This window comes from Condylura cristata, unplaced genomic scaffold (genome assembly GCF_000260355.1).
Source record: "Condylura cristata isolate star-nosed mole 26May11 unplaced genomic scaffold, ConCri1.0 scaffold00057, whole genome shotgun sequence".
NCBI lineage: Eukaryota > Metazoa > Chordata > Mammalia > Eulipotyphla > Talpidae > Condylura > Condylura cristata.
Genome location: NW_004567158.1, coordinates 824289 through 842533, shown reverse-complemented (window position 1 = coordinate 842533; position 18245 = coordinate 824289). Strand labels below are relative to the sequence as shown.

General features: G+C 62.9%; 2 protein-coding genes across 2 annotated transcripts in view; one reads left to right on the top strand and one right to left on the bottom strand.

The window, feature by feature from the left end:
• The window catches only part of F8 (coagulation factor VIII, procoagulant component), a 61361-nt gene extending 51570 nt beyond the window's left edge, over nucleotides 1-9791 (top strand). Inside the window, exons 27-37 of the mRNA XM_012734469.1 lie at nucleotides 4456-4593; nucleotides 4734-4812; nucleotides 5016-5101; nucleotides 6026-6094; nucleotides 6496-6692; nucleotides 7254-7360; nucleotides 7664-7744; nucleotides 8090-8170; nucleotides 8611-8813; nucleotides 8890-8964; nucleotides 9449-9791. Coding sequence (XP_012589923.1) covers nucleotides 4456-4593; nucleotides 4734-4812; nucleotides 5016-5101; nucleotides 6026-6094; nucleotides 6496-6692; nucleotides 7254-7360; nucleotides 7664-7744; nucleotides 8090-8170; nucleotides 8611-8813; nucleotides 8890-8964; nucleotides 9449-9625 — 1293 coding nt within the window. The 3' untranslated portion in view covers nucleotides 9626-9791. The remainder of the gene's footprint in view (nucleotides 1-4455; nucleotides 4594-4733; nucleotides 4813-5015; nucleotides 5102-6025; nucleotides 6095-6495; nucleotides 6693-7253; nucleotides 7361-7663; nucleotides 7745-8089; nucleotides 8171-8610; nucleotides 8814-8889; nucleotides 8965-9448) is intronic.
• Nucleotides 9792-10012: 221 nt separating this feature from the next.
• On the bottom strand, nucleotides 10013-17913 carry DKC1 (dyskeratosis congenita 1, dyskerin). Its single transcript, XM_012734489.1, has 14 exons — nucleotides 17746-17913; nucleotides 17325-17411; nucleotides 16160-16251; nucleotides 15882-16066; nucleotides 15439-15503; nucleotides 15126-15252; nucleotides 14884-15014; nucleotides 14472-14615; nucleotides 12916-13036; nucleotides 12343-12461; nucleotides 12015-12118; nucleotides 11703-11781; nucleotides 11316-11459; nucleotides 10013-11171 (listed from the first exon to the last, which is right to left on the bottom strand). The coding sequence occupies exons 1-14, from the start codon at nucleotides 17908-17910 to the stop codon at nucleotides 11106-11108; spliced, it is 1629 nt and encodes a 542-aa protein (XP_012589943.1). The 5' UTR covers nucleotides 17911-17913; the 3' UTR covers nucleotides 10013-11105.
• Between the last annotated feature and the right edge of the window lie 332 nt (nucleotides 17914-18245).

Below are 18245 nucleotides of genomic sequence, written 5' to 3'. Positions count from 1 at the left end.
CAGCCTGGGGGGGCAGGGGGCAGGCTGCGGCCTGGATGGTGCGCTTAGCAAGGGCGAGGGAAACTTTGGGTGCCAGAGTCTAGGTGCCAGTGGGCTTTAGGGACCCTGCCTCACAGAAGCTCTGCTTGGTGCCCGAGGCGGCTGTTCTGGGTTGGCGGAAGGCGCCCGCCTGGCAGCTCTGCCCCAAAGCTCACAGTCACGGGCCCTGCGGTGGCCTGAGGCCAGGGGGACAGCCTGTGTGCATTTGTGGTGAAGCCCCAGACTCCAGAGCCCCGAGATGGCCCTGAGGAGCTGCTAGCCTCCGGCCTCGGAGGTGCTGAGAGGAAGTCCACCGCCCTGCAGTTGGAGGGGCTCTCTGTCGAAGTCCCAGTGCTCCTTGCCCTGGCCAGGTTCCTTGCTGCCCCCGCTGTGGCTGTCCGGGGCTCTTCCGAGGCAGGACGTGGCCCCCAGAATGCTGGCACCGCCAGCTGGAACCAGGTAGCAAGGAGCCAGGAGTGACTGGAAGCCCAAGGGTGAGGCCGGCGCGCTGCGGGTGGTGACCGTGCAGTGACCGGCCTCCTTTCCCAGACTGCCGGCTCCAGCTGCCTGGCAGGGCTCCTAATAATGACTTCTCGGACATGTTTGCTGAATTAATAACGGCCGAGGTCATGGCCAACAGGGTGAACTTCCCCACCTGCCCTCAGAGCCACTGCCAGGCTGAGGGCGCTGCGGGACCGGGACGATGCCGCGGGCACTCGGGGCAGAACCCCGCCGCGCCGCAGGCTGGGCCGCGCACACCCGCTTCCTTCCCTACGGTCACCTTAGCTGGCGGAAAGTTAACGTGCACAAATGTCTTTATTAAATTAGGTTTGGGCAGCTTCACTGAGTGTAGTGAGCACGCAGCGTACGTCGCACACTGAGTCTGACAAGCTTAGGTCTGGCCGGCCACCGGCGGCCACCTCACCCAGGTCCAGGGCCCCGAGCGCTTTCCTCCCTCGCTAGGCCCCCGGCCACGCCTGGAACCGTCTGCCTTCCGACGTCCTTGTCCTTGCGAGCATTCTGTGCCTGCTCAGCAGGCGTTACCTGCAAAGCAGTGTCCCGTGCAGCCCATGTTTACGGTGTCAAAAAGGATTTGAAGAACATGGAGTCAGAAAAGTTGCTGCTGAGTCCCCAAGTGAAATAGTGCCCACATCTGCCAAGGTGGCGTCAGAGGAGCCCCCCCCCCCGCTTCCTCCTGCTCCTTCCCTCCCGAGCTCTGCCCCTCAGGTGCCGCGTCCTGGGGCAAGCTGCTGGAGCTCTTTGCCTTTTCTCCGCCCAGCAGGCCTGCCCGGAAGGCCGTGGGCCAGCAGCCCGCAGCAGGACTGGCCTGTCACCTGCCTCGCGGGACTGGGGGTGGTCAGATGGCGAAGTTGCTGAAGGCCTTGTCTAGGGGCAGCTTTCTCAAAGGTGCTCGAGTCTCAAAACCCAGTTTCACTTCGAGTCTTGCTCCGAGCGCAGTGTGGAAAGAGCAGAAACTGACCGAAGCTCTGCTGTTGGCCAGCACCTTCATTGTAAACTCACTTTTCCCTTCACTCCTGAGGCTGCAGGTGGAGCATCACGAAATGCCACACGTTGAAAAGGGAGCCCCGAAACCCAGTGAGTAGCTGCTCAGAAAGTCTGTGTCCCGCGTCCTGGGCCGCGCTCAGGGCCGGAGCAGCTGGGCCCCAGCGGGCTGACTCTGCACTCGCTGGTCTGGGATGAGGAAGCGCTTTTGCTGGCTTGGGGTATTTGAGATATTTCTCTTCACAGAAAGAATCATACAGTGCCACTGGCCAGCTATCTGGTCCCCTTCCCGCTTTTCCAGTTCTCTGGGGGGTGTCATCGATTTGGTCGGCCTGCCAACCACCCGCGCCCAGGTCTGCCCTTGCCTGCCTCGGGGAGCGGGGTGTAAGCCTGAGCTCTGCGCTCCAGACAGCGCTCCTCTGGGCCTGAATCACGTGTCTGAGGTCAAGATCGAGCTCTTCAAATCAGGCTTTTCCTGGCCTTGGACTGTTGACTTTGGAGTCTGAGGGTTCTTGGTTGTAACCACCTCCCCTCCACCTCTTCACTGTCAGCAGTTTCTGAAGCCTGGGGATGTGGCCCGGGCAGATGTGGCCCTGTCCTGGTGTGGCCTGAGGCTTTTCAGTAAGAGGAATGAGCGTGTTTCCCAGAGGGACTGGGGGAGGGGACGTGGCCCCAAGGGAGGGGAACAGGAAGAGAGGGAACCAGACTATCACTTTTGTGATGTGCAAGTGTATTTTGGGATTCTTTTCGCTTTCTTTTTCCTTGGTATGGAAATGCACATGTGTGGAATAGAGCTGTGGCTGCAAGGCCTGTTCTGGTGCCCTGCCCCGTTTCTGGTGCTTTCGTCCATAACACACCGTGGGAGCTGTGAGGAGAAGCTTCATGTGTCCCTGCAGGGGTGCAGATCTCTGGGGCGCAGAGCGCCCACAGAGCCCTCCAGCTGGGCGAGGAGGGGACCACACACAGCCCAGCTCTCTCCCAGGACCTCGCGCTGTGGGGGGCCGGGGCCGGAGCCACCCCAAGCTCTGCTTGGCCCCACAGGCCGCGGGCTCTCCGTGGGTGCTGGTGGTGGGGCCCTGGCCGCTGCCGTGTGCGAGCCTTGGCCAGGAGCCTGACAGTAGGCTCAACAAATGTTTGTTCTGCCCTCCACAGCCCAGCGGGAGGAGGCCTGGGCCCTCTCGCCGGCGCCCACCCCACCAAGTTTGTTTTTCATCCCAACTTCCTTTGAGCAACTGCTTCTGCCCTTTGAACCCTGCTGCAGATGTTTCCTCTGAGGGGGTTTGCCCAGCAGCACTTGGGAGGATTAAAGGCCAGGGAGCCAGCCTCAGGTGGCCGTCCGCTTTCTGCCCCCTGCTGCCCCGCCGGGGACTCCATTCCAGGGCTGCGAGGTGGGACCCCAACTGTTTGTGCTTTTGCGGGGTGGGGGGTGGCTTTTCTTGGGGCACTGCCGGCAGGCCCCGCCCCGGGTCCTGTGCCCCCCCTGGGGCCGCACACCCGCGGCCAGGCGTGGAGGACACACAGGGGCGGCGCTGAAGGGGCCTGATTCACCGTGGGCCACTTCTGGCCGGGCATGATAGCGAGTCTCCGTCATCGCAAGGGGCCGCCTGATGGGGAAGTCGCTGGGCCAGCGACCCTTGCCCGCCTCTGCTGACTCAGGGCGCCCCCATGCGCAGAGGCTGCCCTTGTGCGTGGACTTTCTACTCTGGTCTCCGCGTGTCGCGCCCGCCTGCCTGGAGGGCGCGGCGCTGTAGACGCTGCCGTGGCGCCACTTGCGGCGCCTCGTGAAGCAGCATCAGGCTTCCAGGCTTCATGGCCCCCACGCCAGTGCACTCCAGTCAGAAGTGCGCAGAAAGGCAGCAGCTGATAAGGCCAGCGATTGGAGCTGTTTCCCTCAAGGCTTCTCGGCCCTGATAAGACTGGCGATAAGACATTGTGAGTCAGCAAAGTCCTGCCTCCCTGCTCTGAGGCCTCTAGGCCCCTGCTCCGCGCTTGCCGTGTGACCCACACGGTTTCGGGGAGTTGTCCATGACGGATGGCCCGGCCCCACTCGTAGTTACGGCTGCTCCCACCTGCAGCCAGTCGCGTCAGCACAGCTCCGCTGGGGACATTAAGCGCAGTGTCCACAGAACGCACTGGGCACCGGGTGACGTGTCATTTCTGCCGCCTTGTGTTGGGGTGCACAGGAACCCACCATGCTTAGCTGCGCGGGTGCCGGGGGCGGGCAGGCGCCCTTGCTGGTGCCAGATGGCCGCAGATCTGAAACCCAACGTACGCAGCTGAACTGGCTCCGCTCACTCACCTTCGCGTCTTTGCTCCCCCAACTTGTGTGTGTGCCAGAATGCTCATGACTGATCTTGTTTGGGCCCAAGTCGGTCCTCTCAGCCCTTCCGCAGCCCGGATGGCGGCGTGGTGTGGTCCTGGCAGAGACGCGGACGTCCGCGGGGTGGCCTTCCGCTTCTTCCTGCCCCCAACGTGGTGCTGATGGCCAATGGCCCCTTGTCTTTCTTTTCCTGACCGGAGCCTGTTCTCCCAGAAAGTCCTAGAAATCACCCCTCGCTACCAGCTTCCTCCTGCTCCCTTCACTTATGTCCCACAAACTCAGACTCGGTTGGAATCCAAATCACGATCACAGGAAGCCTGTGTCGCTGGAACGGACAGAACTGAGCGTTGTGGGCCTTCACCGCCTGTGCAGAAGCGGATGACCACGTGGGCCACGTCCTGGGGTGGTGGGAGGTCTGACCTTTACCTTTGGGGTGCAGTTGTGTGGGCCTGTCACGCAGACAAGTTCCCGCTCCACAGCGAGTAGTCTGAACGCATGCTGCGTGAGCGCCGCCGCCCCAACCAGTCGGCGAGAGCAGATGCCACACTGGGCGGCCCCGCTGGCTCCGGAGCCCGGCTGCCACTGCTCACCGCCTCCTGCTCTTCCGCCCACAGGCCACATCCCACCCGCTGAACGCCGTGGCAGAGGACATGCCCGCCAACGGGTCTGCAGCCCCAGGCAGCCCTGCCCAGGGCCAGGATGTGCGGAAGGTGCGCCTCATCCAGTTCGAGAAGGTCACGGAGGAGCCCATGGTAATTCCCTGCCGTCTCCTTACCTTGCCTGCTCCCAGCCCCAGCTGCACCGAGCAGGCTGCAGGCCGCAGGCTTCTTCCGCGGGCCGTGGCGAGCACAGCCGTGGGAACCCGCTCACGGTGCTCTGGCCTGGGTTGCAGGGCATCACACTGAAGCTGAACGAGAAGCAGAGCTGCACCGTGGCCCGGGTCCTGCACGGCGGTGTGATCCACAGACAAGGTATGAACGTCGGCCGCCCGCTGCAGCGCCTGTCCCACGGCCCAGCCTCGGAGGTCACCTCCCAAGCAACGGGCGGCGCTCAGCACGCCTGCGAGATTCTGTGGCGCGGGGCCGGCTGCTGGGAGGTCAGGGGGAACTGCACCCTGCCGTGTGAGCCCCGGGTCCCACAGCACGCCAGGGGCTGACGTTTCATCTCATGGCAGGCTCCCTGCACGTGGGGGACGAGATCCTGGAAATCAACGGCACGAACGTGACCAATCAGTCAGTGGACCAGCTGCAGAAAGCAATGGTGGGTGTGAGCACTGGGCTCGGAGCACGGCTGGGGTGCGGTGGCCCAGCCCAGCTGGCCGGCCTGCCTGCCGCCCCGAGCGAGGCGAAGTAGCAGAGACTGGAGCCCTGTGTGCCTACGGCCCCAAACAGTCACTGCAAAACCTGGCTGTGCTGCGGGCTGAAGAGAAGCGCCGTCACGAGCAGCAGTGAGGGTCGAGGGGAGCCGGACACTAGAGCAGCTGGCTTAGGACACATGTGGCCAGTGCTGACCGCCCCACATCTCGGTGGCCTCACGCGGTGCAGCGGGTTACAAATCAAAACCAGGAAGATGCCAGGAAGTCCCTCAATACTTGCAAGTTGAGCAATGCACAGGCCAGAAAAGGGCTCCTCAGGGAGCTTAAGAGGAAGCTGGGAGTGAAAGAAATGCACACCCAGGGGTGCGGGGCGCGAGGGGGAGCTTCCTGCGAGTGCCCCCTAGTAGATGCAGGACTTGGAGTCCCGTGACCCCAGTGCTGCTGCCTTCTGGTGGAAGACAGCGGCTCTGAGGGGAGCTGAGCCGAAGAGCAGCCGCCAATGAGCCCGCAGGGGAAGCGGCTCGCGGCCAGCATCAGCCTGCACACAGTGGATTCTGGGCCGAATGTGGGGCGTTGCCCCAGCGTCAGCAGAGGCCCAAGTGCGTCTGTGGCTGCGGACTGCGGTGGGCAAGTCAGCATGGCTGCGGCCTTCGTGCCAGTGCCAGATGAGGAAGGCGTTCGGCGGCGAGGACGATCCCGTTTGCTGAGGGTCTGGGAGCCTTCTGGGGTCCCGTGCAGGAAGGGGGGTGAATCATTAGCTTTTGGTCAGTAGGGCTCATAGAAAGTGTCACTTGGACGGGGCGGGGGCCTTATGAAACCAGAAGTGGCGCAGATTTGTTCTCACAGTTTTATTTCCCGTTTTCCAATAGAAAGAAACCAAAGGGATGATCTCGCTGAAAGTCATCCCCAACCAGCAAAACCGACTTCCTGCGCTGCAGGTGGGCGCCTTCTCCGCCGTGACATCTGGGGGACAAGTGCACACCCCCTTGTGCTGGTCGGCGAAGGAAGTTGAAGGCCCTGAGTTGGGGGGCATGGGGTGTGGGGGGGTGCTGTGTCCCTCTCACTAAGTCCTGCTTTTTGGGAACTCGGCCGGCTGCTCCCGCTTTCCCGTGTCCACCTGCTCTTCAGGGAGCCTCTTACTGATTCTTCGTTTTTCTTCCCCTCTTTGGCTTGCACCCCAAACCTTCCCGCGGGGAGGGAGTCACGCTGAGATGACCGCAGTTGTCCTCCCTTCGTTCCTGACAACTCGCGTCCCAGCCAGGGTGGGCTCAAGAGACTGGCGCGTCACAGCCTCGGGCCCCTCGTCCATGGCCCTGAGGCAGCTGCTGCTCTTCTGCAGATGTTCATGAGGGCGCAGTTTGACTATGACCCCAGGAAGGACACCCTGATCCCTTGCAAGGAGGCGGGGCTCAAGTTCGTCACTGGGGACGTCATCCAGATCATCAACAAGGACGACAGCAACTGGTGGCAGGGCCGCGTGGAAGGCTCCCTTCAGGAGTCTGCTGGCTTGCTCCCGTCTCCCGAGCTGCAGGAATGGTGAGGGCTTCTGTGCAGCCGCCCGTGGGCTCTTTCCCCAGGGGCTTCCCCTGGGACTGACAGGGGAGCTCTGCGGCCTCCGCGCCACCGTCCTGATTCCCAGGGCCAGAGCACAGAGCCCTGGGCTGCGCCGCCAGCCTCTGGCCCTGTCTGGTCGCCACGGCCCTGGACGGAAACTTGCAGAATCAGCCATAGACGAGATGGCACAAGTGGGTTGTGGCTTCTAGACCATTCTCAACCAGACTGCCTGGTGCAGGGCTTTGCCTGGAGGGGGGCCCTGAGGAAGAGCCACAGGCACAGGGACCCTCGTGGCTACGTCACAGGGCCGGGAGGCGTGAGCGAGCTCTGTCCTGGGATGGCGCTCACTGGAGCTGTTCCAGGAGGCGTGTGAGCACAGCACGCTGCAGCCCCGGGAAGATGTACTTTGGAGGCAGGTGGGGGAGAGGCTGAGAGACCACGAGGGGGTCTCCGAGAGACACGCGGGGCGGGGCGGGGCGGGGCGGGACCTGGGGGCAGAGGTTTGTGTGCAAAGGAGAGGGTTCACGCGAAGGGGCCCCACAGGCGAGTGGCGAGCACGGCCCAGTCTGCCCCGAGGGAAGCACCGAGCTGCAGCCCCTTCGGGAAGAAGAAGAAGTACAAGGACAAGTACCTGGCCAAGCACAGCGCCAGTAAGCGGCACCCGGCGCTCCGGCCGCGCTAACGGGGGGGCGGGAGCCGCCTAGCGGCGGCCAGGCGCGGGCCCTGCCGGGGGCAGCGTTCACGCGCTCCGTGGCCGGCTGGCGGGCACCGGCTCCTGGGGCGGGTCTAGTTGGGGGCTTTGGGGCAGCGGCGGGCCAGACGGGAGCTCGGGCGGGCCTGGCAGACTCCACGGCTCCTGCTTACGGCCCCGCGCGCGTGCAGAGGACACGGGGCTCCACCAGCGGCCGGGCGGCGCTGCCGGCTGCTCTCTCACGGCGCTTTGCTCTGTCTAGTTTTTGACCAGCTGGACGTGGTCTCGTACGAGGAAGTGGTGCGGCTGCCTGCGTTCCGGAGGAAGACCCTGGTGCTCATAGGTAGCCGCCTGGCCTGGCCTGGCCTGGCCTGGCCCGACCCTGGGCTGGCAGGGCTGTCCCAGGTGGCGGCTTCTCCACAGTGCCCACAGCCCAGGGCCCTGGGGTCTGTCCGCTCGGGACCGGCGGCCTGGGCCCGCCCAGCAGCACCCTCCCTGGCTTTCCAGGGAGGCCATGAGCCAGAGTGTGGGATCGGCAGCTTCGCTGCTTGGGAGCATTCACGAAAGCTCCACTTAGCTGGCTCCATCCCACCGATGGCCCACCCGCCCCATCGCACTCCGGGTCCCACCACAGTGCCCCCCACACAGCCCGTCAGAATCGCCCCCGGCAGGCTTTCTCCCTGCACAGGTGCCAGCGGGGTGGGCCGCAGCCACATCAAGAACGCACTGCTCAGCCAGAATCCAGAGAAGTTCGTGTACCCTGCACCCTGTGAGTACCCTCTCCCTCGCGTGCTCATGGAAGAATACCATCTGGAAGCATAAGAATTGGCACCTGGACCTCCCCAGTGACCTCTCAGTGCTGTTACCACCATGGCCTGAGTTCGAGCCCCGGCCAGGGAGCAACTCCCAGGGCGCAGCAGACCCTCCTCTCTCCCCGCTGCCCCCTCAGCAGTGGGTCTCAGTGGTTCCACCTGTTCTGCTCCCACCGCCACACCTGTGGCTGGCACCCCACCTCTTCTACACACGCAAGGAAACCCAACTAGAATCGGGTGAAAACGAAAATGGTACCTGTCAGCCCCCACCACAGAGGTCACAGGGAACGGGCTGGGGCTCCATTTGCAGCGGGCTGGGCTGCCGGCGCAGCGGTCGCTCCGTGCAGGGGCGCGGCCCGGGTGCCCCATGGCCCTGCCCAGCAAGGCTTCTCGCCAGATACCACGCGGCCGCCCAAGAGGAACGAGGAGGATGGGCAGGACTACCACTTCATCTCCACGGAGGAGATGACCAGGGGCATCTCTGCCAACGAGTTCCTGGAGTTCGGCAGCTACCACGGCAACATGTTCGGCACCAAGTTTGAAACAGTGAGGCAGATCCACGCGCAGGGCAAGGTCGCCGTCCTCGACATCGAGCCCCAGGTGCGCAGGCCGCAGGGCGGGTGCGCCAGCTGCCTGCGCCGGGGCCAGCTGAGCGTCTCCGCCCCTCTCTTCCCAGACCCTGAAGATTGTCCGCACGGCCGAACTCTCGCCGTTCATCGTGTTCATCGCGCCCACTGACCAGGGCACCCAGGTGGGGAGCAGGGCTCGGGGTGCAGCTGCCTCTGCTCTCCCCAGAACCTCAGCACTCAGTGTCACTCGGGAGGTGTGGGGAAGTCAGGCACGAGCTGGGGTGCTGTGCCCCTGCGCCCCACACACGCTGTCAGGGAACCCCAGCAGGCCAGCCAGGGGGCCCTTCCTCTTCGCTCGGGCCTCTCACCTTCCCCTCGGTGTCCACAGTCCTGTGCGGCCTACTGTCGCTTGCACACTCTCCAGCTCAGGCGGCCCTGGGCGCCCACGGCTCGGCCCCGTGTGGCTGCGGGCGGCGGTGCGTGGGCTGTGCCCAGTCCTTTCCGGGGCTGCCAGAAAGCTCTCGTGCCTGTCACCGGGGTTCACTGCAGTACGTGCGTGGCCAGGCTGCTACCGTCCCCCAGCAGGACCTGCGAGGCTGCTGGGGCCCAGGCTGGGCCAGCAGGTGCACTGGCCCCTCACACGCCTCTGGCTTCTCCCTTGTGCAGACGGAGGCTCTGCAGCGGCTGCAGAAGGACTCTGAGGCCATCCGCAGCCAGTACGCGCACTACTTTGACCTCTCGCTGCTGAACAACGGCGTCGACGAGACCCTGGAGCAGCTGCAGGCGGCCTTCGAGCAGGCGTGCGGCGCCCCGCAGTGGGTGCCTGTGTCCTGGGTATACTAGCTGCACCTGCTGGCAACCCCGCGGCCTGCTGGACGACGCTTAGGGTCGCTCCAGCTTTTTCTCAGCTTCCAGCTCACTGCAAGCCTCCTACCTGAGCCCAGGTTGTGTCTTGATTGCGCCGACCGTTCTGCTAATCAAACTCGGGGCTCCCTGTGCCCCCAAAGCTTGCACTCCTTCACCTTTCATTCCACTGGCTGTTTCCTTTGTCTTTCCTTTGAAGAAAGCATTTTTAACTGCAACTTTCTGAAATGCCAAAACAAAGCTGCTGTGCACTAGGGTGATGCCTGTTCTAAGCAATAAAATGTTGGTGTGCAAATACCAGTGGCCTTGGAGCTCAGCCAAGGGACACAGCGCCCACTTTGAGCACCCAGGGGCCGAGCATGGGCGCCCCATCTTCTCAACCCCGCAGCAGGCCTCAGCCCAGCGCAGCGGCCCCACGCCGCTGGGGGCGGGTCTGCATCAGTAGACACACCTGCGTGCAGGTCACGTGGGCAGGGGCGGGCCGCTCTGCAGCCAGGTTCGCCCTCACAGGGGCCACATCCACCCGTCTTCCACTTCCCCGACAGCCCTCAGCTTCCTCTGCTGTCTTTCAGCCCCCCAAGCGGAGATGCCTTCTGAGCCTGTGCTGGACCTAAGGCGCGAGGCTGTCCAATCCTGGGCCACCACCCACTGCGGGCATTTAGCTTCCTGTCAGTGATCCAGGACAGTGGCCTCAGGGCTACAGCCAAGGCCCCCTATTGTCGGCTCATTTTCCTCTTGTACCAAACTGCGCAGTTCCGGTGATTACTCTATGCAGGTCTTTGGGGTCCCGGACCTGCGCAGCAGGTGAACGTGGCCTCGCCCACGTGTGCCCTCATCTAGTAGGATGGGAACTAGGGAATGCTGTGTCATGGACTTGGAAGGTAACTTCCAATGAACACTTCCTGGCCTCCTAGCTCAACCGCGAAGCCACAGAACACTTAAGAAACTGAAGTCGACTTTAATAAGTAAAAATCACAAGTCTTCTCCCAGCAATGAGTGATTTCATCCTTTAAAAGAGGGTTAGAATGAGGGTACAGGAATTTGGGGGCTCCTGTCACAAAAGCAGCAGGTACATGACGCTACGCATGAGCTGACGAAGCTGGGCCGGGGCCCCACGTCCAGAAGGTAAACGGCGGCCTCCACGCCAGACAGACCCCGTCCTCACAGGCCAGCGGAGAGCTTTGCGCACCAGCGGCAGTGTGCTTCGGCCGTGGCCTGCTCCCTGGCGAGAACCGCACCGCGCAGACCCTTTTCTACATGCTGCGTGGGGAGGGCGCGAGCAGGCGGCGCGGCGGTGCTGAGCCTGGAGTAGCCCCGCTCCTGAGCTGAGAAGTCGGCGGCGTCGAGCTGCTCTGCCTCCCATCCTTACAACAGGACAGGAGGGACGACCGCGCGGTCACTGGTCGCCGGCGCTCCCCACCCCCAGGCCCTCCTCGCAGGCGCTGTTCATGGGACCCAGCTAGTCAGACACCGCTTCTGCTTTTATTCGCTTCTTCTTCTTCTTCTTCTTCATGGTGTCACTGTCCTGGGGGAGGGAAGAGAGCAAAGCACGTGTGTGCCTCGGGGCCCACGCCTGCGGGGCCTCCCCAGCGTGCTCCTGTGCTTGCGGCAAGGCCCAGTTACCAGCAGCCCCCACCCATGGCCAGCAAGACCTGCGTGCCCTACACACCCCGTCTGCCGGCACCCCGTCTCCAGGCCCATCTGCACTCTCGGGCGCTGCCTTCGCCTTCTTGTCCTTCTTCTTCTTCTTCTCCTTCCTGAGCGGCTGTGGGGCCACTGGAGAGGCGTCCTCACTTTCACTGTCTCGCTTACGCTGTGCAGACGACTGGGAATTAGCCCTTGTGCAAAAATGCCTGAGAAAGGTGGGGCACCCACAGCGTCTGCTGACCACCACCCCGACAGACCTTGGAGCCGGAGGGGCGGGCCCGGCGCAGCTCCACCCGCATCCCCACCCTGATCTCACATGGTCTGAGTGTCACAGATGAGCTGAAAGCACACGTGCTTAGCTGCCCCCACAGATCCCAATGCCCTGCCAAAAGCGTCGTGGAGTGCTCACCTTGGCGGCTTTCACCTGCTCCGCTGCCGCTGGTGGGGCTTTCCCCGCGTCAGCCACCGCCTCCCTCCTGGCCGAATCGCTGAAAGAGGAGGCGGGATCGGCCGCGTGGCCCGGCTTCCCACGGGCCCCGTGGCCCAGGTCTGGGACCAGGCCTGGCGTGGCTGAAGCCGCCAAAGGCAACACGAACCAGAAAAGGGCCCTGAAAAGCAGACCAGTGCCCCCCAGCGGCCCCCACAGGCCCCACTGCCCATGCCAGCACGGAGCAGGCTGCCCCCAGCCCCTCGTCCGCACCTGCACGCGAGATGCCCTCACCTGTAGTCAACATACTCCTGCGTCCAGGCGGCAGGGGTGCTGTCCGTGGCCTTGCCGTGCTTGTCCAAGAGGCCCTGCCTGATCATCAGCTTCTTCTGACTTGCCTGGTGGAAAGCAGGGTTCACGTTTCAGAACTGAGCCCACACCAGGCTCCCCGGCTCCCCTCACCCACGCCCTCCACTGCCAACAGCAGGCATGCTTCCTGCCACCATGGCTCTCCCCTCGCCTCCATACTAGTGTGGGCTCCAGGTTCTCTGGGGGCCCTTGCGGCCACCCTGTGGCACACGGAGAGCTGAAGGAGAGGCAGGCCTGCCGCATGCATGCTCACCTTCGGCCCTAACCCCCACTTCCGGGGGTAGGTGTCTCTCTCCATGATCACCCTCTTGATCTTGGCCACGATCCCGTGGTCGCAGGTGGAGATCACCGCCGTGGTCATCAGGGCGATGGCTGCGGGCAGCAGGGACAGACAACACTACCTCACACCGCTCTGCAACAGCCCCTGAAGTTGCAGCGCAGCCGCCTCAACGCGAAGGGCAAGCAGGAGCCCTCACGGCACAGCCCACTCGCCAAGTCAGAAACGCCAGCAGGGTCAGCCCCAGGCCGACGCTTCCCAGCCAGGCGCTCAGTGCCTCATTCCTTCAACGTGGCCAGACCGCACTGGAAGCGCCGATCCCAAGACGCCCGTTTTTAGCTCAGGCAGGTGCCATCTCCAGGGCTGGCAGCCAGAATGGCACACGCGGGGAATAGACTAACCCCATGCGAGAGCAGCTGACGCTTGGCCGAGTCGCCGCTGCCGGCTGGACGCCAAGTCCCTGGTTTGTCTCCACTGACAGGTGCTGGCCAACGCGGACCCCCAGGCTTGAGAAGCGCCCAGGGATCCCGCTGCAATGGTGGGGCTCACCCATGCAAATGGCCTCTCCTTTGGTGGTGACGACCACGACCTCCTGGCTGACCTCGATGCCATCCTCGTAGCGCAGCACCCCTGGGAGCATGATCTTGGCCCCGTAGCAAATCGCGTTCACCTGCAGCGAGGGTGGCGCCAAGGCTCAGGCAAGCTCGACACAGGACAGGCAGGGGCCCCCCGCTGCACATGAAGGGGCTCAGACGCAGCCGGCTGCCCACATCCCTGGCACCTCAGGGCGCAAGCGGGGCCCCACTCGCGGCTTGTGTCTGCGCGCTTCAGCCACCCGGACCAGCCGCTGCCCGCGCTACTGCTTATCCTGGAGACGGAGCCGTGCCAGGCCGCACAGCACTGACGAGCCACACCAAGGCCAGGCCTGCCCCGGCCCACGTTGTCTTGGCTCCACTCGCCCGAGCTGCTGACCACACGCCTCCTGCCCTGTCAACTCGGCCGAGGCCTATGTCACGCTTTTCCCCACTGCTTCCTGTGACTCCTCCTAGTCGACAAGCTCGCCTGGTTTCATCCTGCCTCAGTGCTTCTTGCGATGAGTGCCCCGCTGCTCATCGGCCACATGTGCGACTGGCGCTCGAATGTGATCAGACTGCAGTCACTCAACGCACGCCAGCGTGGATGTCGTGCTGTGGCCACACGGCACCCGACACAACCCGAGTAGGTCTCCACAGCAAGCACCAGTTAGAGGGAGATTTTTCACACCCTCAAACCATAATACCCCGTAGAAACAAAGGGCTATTTAAAGAATTCTGCACTGCTTGGAAACGTACCAAATCGCCACCAGAGAGAGCCGAGTGCCACACTTGGTGCACGTTTACCGAAGTCCCTATGGATGCCTCCGACAGCAAGCTCCCTCGGGAACACTTAGGCGGAGGCCAAGAGCTCAGCTGTGCGGAGGCATCTCGGCCCGATGATGTGCATGTAACACGCCCTCGTACGGCAGCGCCACAGAACGGCTGTCTTCCCTTTGAAAACCTCTAGTCAGAACGTTTTAAAGATTTCCTTATACCTAAGAACTGGGGTGCAGATCAGAGGTGCAAGGACTCCCCAGAGACAGAGCAGGACAGGCAGATCAAGAAGTACACAGCTGAGGGGGGCGGTGGGGAGGCCAGGAGGTCTGCTGCGCCCTGGGGGTCACTGACAGCGTGAGACTCAACCCCTAGGCCCCCAGAGAGCCCCAGCTACTCTGAAGATTTTAGTCTCCACAAAACTCCCTTTTCAAGCAACAATGGAAGCAAACCAAGGATCCCAGGCACACGCGGGACCCGGCTGTGGGAGGCCAAGCTCAGGCCGTCACCCGAAGCCTTCTGACGCAGAACCACAACTCCGTTAAAGCTCCACGTTTACCCTGGGGGCAGCTCTTGGCGAGAAGCTGAGTTCACGTTCACAGACTGCAGGGTCCGATCCCGACACAAGCACAACTGTCACCCCAAGGGCGAGCTTCCGTGCAAACAGCAGGCTCTGGCTCAGGGGTGAGCTCGAGGCGCTCACAGGGCACCGCCCACGACGCAGCCCGCAGCCCGCAGCCCGCAGCCGCCACCCACCGCGCTATCTTTCATGACCAGCCGCTTATGCGATGTCAGCAGCTTCTCCAGCGGGTAAACGACGCGCCGCAGGTAGCGCTCGTCCCTGTGGTTGTCGTACAGCCACTGCGCATCCAGCACGTCGTGCATCGTCACCATGTGGTCCTACAAAGGGGTGGGGTCAGCGTCACGCCATGTCACTGCTGCTGCAGCGGCGCCAAGCGGGTGCCCTGAGCTGCGCTCCGCTGGCCCCTGCGCTGGCACTGTGGGCCGGGAGGTGAACGCAGAGAACGAACCTTCTCTCCTGCCACCCACCCGAGCCCAGGGCTCATGTCCCCAAAGCTGAATTAACAGAACAGGGAAGCTGCCCTGAGCTGGACGCAGCACTTTGGCACAGCCACATAGAGAGAAGGCAGCGGATGGCCCGGCGCACCTTCTCGCTCATGACTCCAGAGCGGACCCGCCGAAGCTCCTGCATCTGGCCGCCAACTCCCAGCAGCAAGCCCAGGTGCACGCACAGCGTGCGAATGTAGGTGCCAGCCTCACAGCTCACCCAGAAGATTCCTAGGACGGAAGTACGTCTCAGGGAGCAGCCACGTCGTCGGGTGGGAAGCCAGGGCCTCTCCTTTTCACAAAATTCTCAGGGATTCGCTCCGCTGGCCCCCCCGGACCCACCTAGCCTCCTGTCAGGGTCGTACTCGACCATCTTGCTCTCATAGATGGTCCGCACACGGAGCTGCCGCTTCACTGCTGCGATAAGGGGCGGGCGCTGGAATAAGGCGCCCGTCAGGGTTTCTAGAGCCTGAAACCAAAAGAGATGTGAAGCTGGACAGAAGGTGCCCCTGGGAGTTGAAGACACGAGGGCTCGGGGAGGCACTCCTGGGCCGTCTGCATCTGTCCTCGACACCAGAGACACAGCCGCCGCCGCCACCTGCCATCGCTGCCTCCAGGGCCCAGGGCCACCCCACCCCTGCTGGAGCACACTCACCCTAGAAAGCTGGGTCCCCCCTTCAATAGCATTGTGCAGCCGGACAATCCCCACGTACTCTTTGCCTGCAAGATGACAAGAGCGGTCAGGGGTGGCCGCTGGCTTTGTTGTGCTTCTCACAGGCCCACGTGATCCCGATGCGGCAGCAAGGCCAGCCGCCCTGGCTTCGGCGACACTTGCATCAGACGCATGTCACGGGGCGTCCCACCACCAAGGCTGGGACGGGGACAATCGCAATGCCTGGTGCAGGGCCTGACCAGGCCAAGAACTCCCCAGATGCCAACAAGGAGGGACCCTAAGGCCCCACTCCGACCAGTTTTATCACCAGCCTCAGGCAGGGACAGAGGGCACAGTGAAGCTGGCCCTGCTCAAGAGAATTCCACCCTGCCGAGATCACTTCCAGAGCCACAGCCGCAATCCAATGAGCCACCTCAGTCTCGTACCTGCACTCTGCTGCGACTTCACCAGACGTGTGGCTCGTTCTATGCACACGATCAAGCACCCAGTCACCTTGGGGTCCAGAGTGCCACTGTGTCCCGTCTTTTCCACCCGAAGTATTCGTCGGATCCAGGCTACCACCTCGTGGGAAGAGGGGTTGGAGGGCTTGTCGAGGTTGATGAAGCCTGTCCTGGAAGGGAGGGCAACAGCTGTGCTGCTACTGCTTCCTCCTGAGACGCTGCCGCGGGCCCAGGGTCCAAGACAGGCTGGGCCCCACACTTACCGGATATAGTCCCCGATCTCCCTCTTCAGAGGGTTTGAACCACAAGGAAGGGGTGTATAGTGTGTCGTCCTTACGTTTAGCTTGTCGAAATTCTAGGAAGCAATGACAAGACACCGAGCAAACTCAGCCAAACCGTCGTGACGCGAGACCACGGCGGGCCCGGCCACCAGCTGGGACACGGCCACCCTTCCGCCCTTCCTGTGTGTAAACTGCGGTCTTGCTGCTGAACGGTCATCACCTGCTATGATAGACTAACCCCTGCCCCAGTTAGCATAAGGCCAATCTGCTCACCCCCAGAGACCCCAGGGGACTGGGCTTCCCTATGCAGGTTGGTGGACACATGGAAGGACCGAACAGGCAGGTCGGAGGGTCCAAAGGGCGTTACCTGAAGACTGACTCACTGGCTCCTGCTCGAGGCTGCCAGCCCAGCCCACTCCTTTCCCCAGCTGACCCCCAGTCTGAAAAGCTCCCCTTAACGGAACCCATCCTTATCAGCCAACTTACGTAAGCCTGTTACCAAACCACAGTATCTTGTCAACCATCTCCCAACCCTGGTGAGGACCCTGCCCGATTCCCATGCCCTGAAACAGGAGCACAGGCTTCTAGAAAGACAAGCTGGCCGATCAGCAAGCCCACTGTGTGGAGTTAGCTAAGCAAACCCCCGCCTTTCACTTGTGTGTTCATTCAGAAAATGGCTTTGACAGGTGGGGCAGCGGCTGTTTCGCCCCTCCTCGCCTCCCAGGCAGGCTGAGTTAGTGCACAGTAAATCAGCTGTGAGGCCTCGACTCACCACTGAGCCACCTGGTCCAGCAGTCAGTGATTCCAGAGGCCACTACCCACCAGTGGCCTATTCCTGCAGCCCTCAACCGGCCTAAGGAAAAGTACTCCCAGCAGACGGCCTGAGGCGGCACCGCCTGACCTAAGTGGTGTCTGCACAGGCCTCTGGCACTGGGCAGTCCCACTCCCCGTGGGGCCCCAGCGCTGCCCTAGTCTGCAATTAGTCGTCCTGACACTTCGTTTGCTACAACGGTGTGGGGGTGCTGGAAGTGAACACCGAAAGGTCCTTGGTCTCGGAAGCCTCCAGAACCCGCAAGGCCCGCAGCACTGAAGACCGCTGACCCACACCCTGGCTGTAGGGCCTCGCACTGGCCTGAGAAGCACCTACCTTTAGCAACAGGGGCCACTGAGATGTGTCCAACTGCGCCACTTTGGATTCAGGTTTGATAAGAAATTCTTCAGCATGTTGTATTTCCTTCCAAACACAGAAAAGGCCATCAGACATCCCGCCCGCCTCTGTGAGCCAGCCATACCACGGTGGAAAACATGGCAATCTGTGCGTCCTGCGTGAGTGCTCCCAGGGAAGGAGAGGGACTGGGGCCTGATGGGAGTCCCCCAGTCTGGTGCCACTGGGTGGCTACAGCTATGAGGGCAGCGGGGAGACCACAGGTTCAAGGAAGGGAGGCCGTGGCCACCAGTCTACCCAGGCAGCCGCCACCCAACTGCAGCCATTATTCCTTTAGGACCCTTTCTGTCACCTGTCACTTACGCCCTTCGCGCCCCACAAAGTGACAGAGCTTCCTACTCACCGCTATGTCCTCTTCTGCCAAGGATTTTCGCTCCTTTTTCTTCTTGTGCTTCTTCGGCAAGATAAAAACTAAAGAAAATGCAAACACACCGACTGGCCATTTGTCTCGAAAATACAGGGCAGGGAGCTTAGCAGCCAGCGAGAGCGGGCGGCGGCCCGGGGACATCTGCTGGCGATCGGGTGCAACCGGCGGGCCTGCTGGCTTGCACGTGTCGCAGCATCCCGGGCCACCACGTGGCCGTGGCGGGGCCGAAAGTCGCGGCCCAAGCGCGGGCCCGCGGGCCCGCAAGTTGCCATCCAAGCCCTTGATGGTCCCGGCCGACCTGCGGCGTCTGAAGTTCCCGGGTCCTCGGCCCCCTCCCTCCGGAAAGGCCCGTTCTCTGTCCCCACATGGCGGGCGCGGAGCGCGGCGGCACAGGGCTGATAGGTCCGCAGCGCAGGCGCGGTCGCGACGCGGCCGGCGAATTCCGACGGCGATCGGGGCCCAGAGGCGCTCTGCCG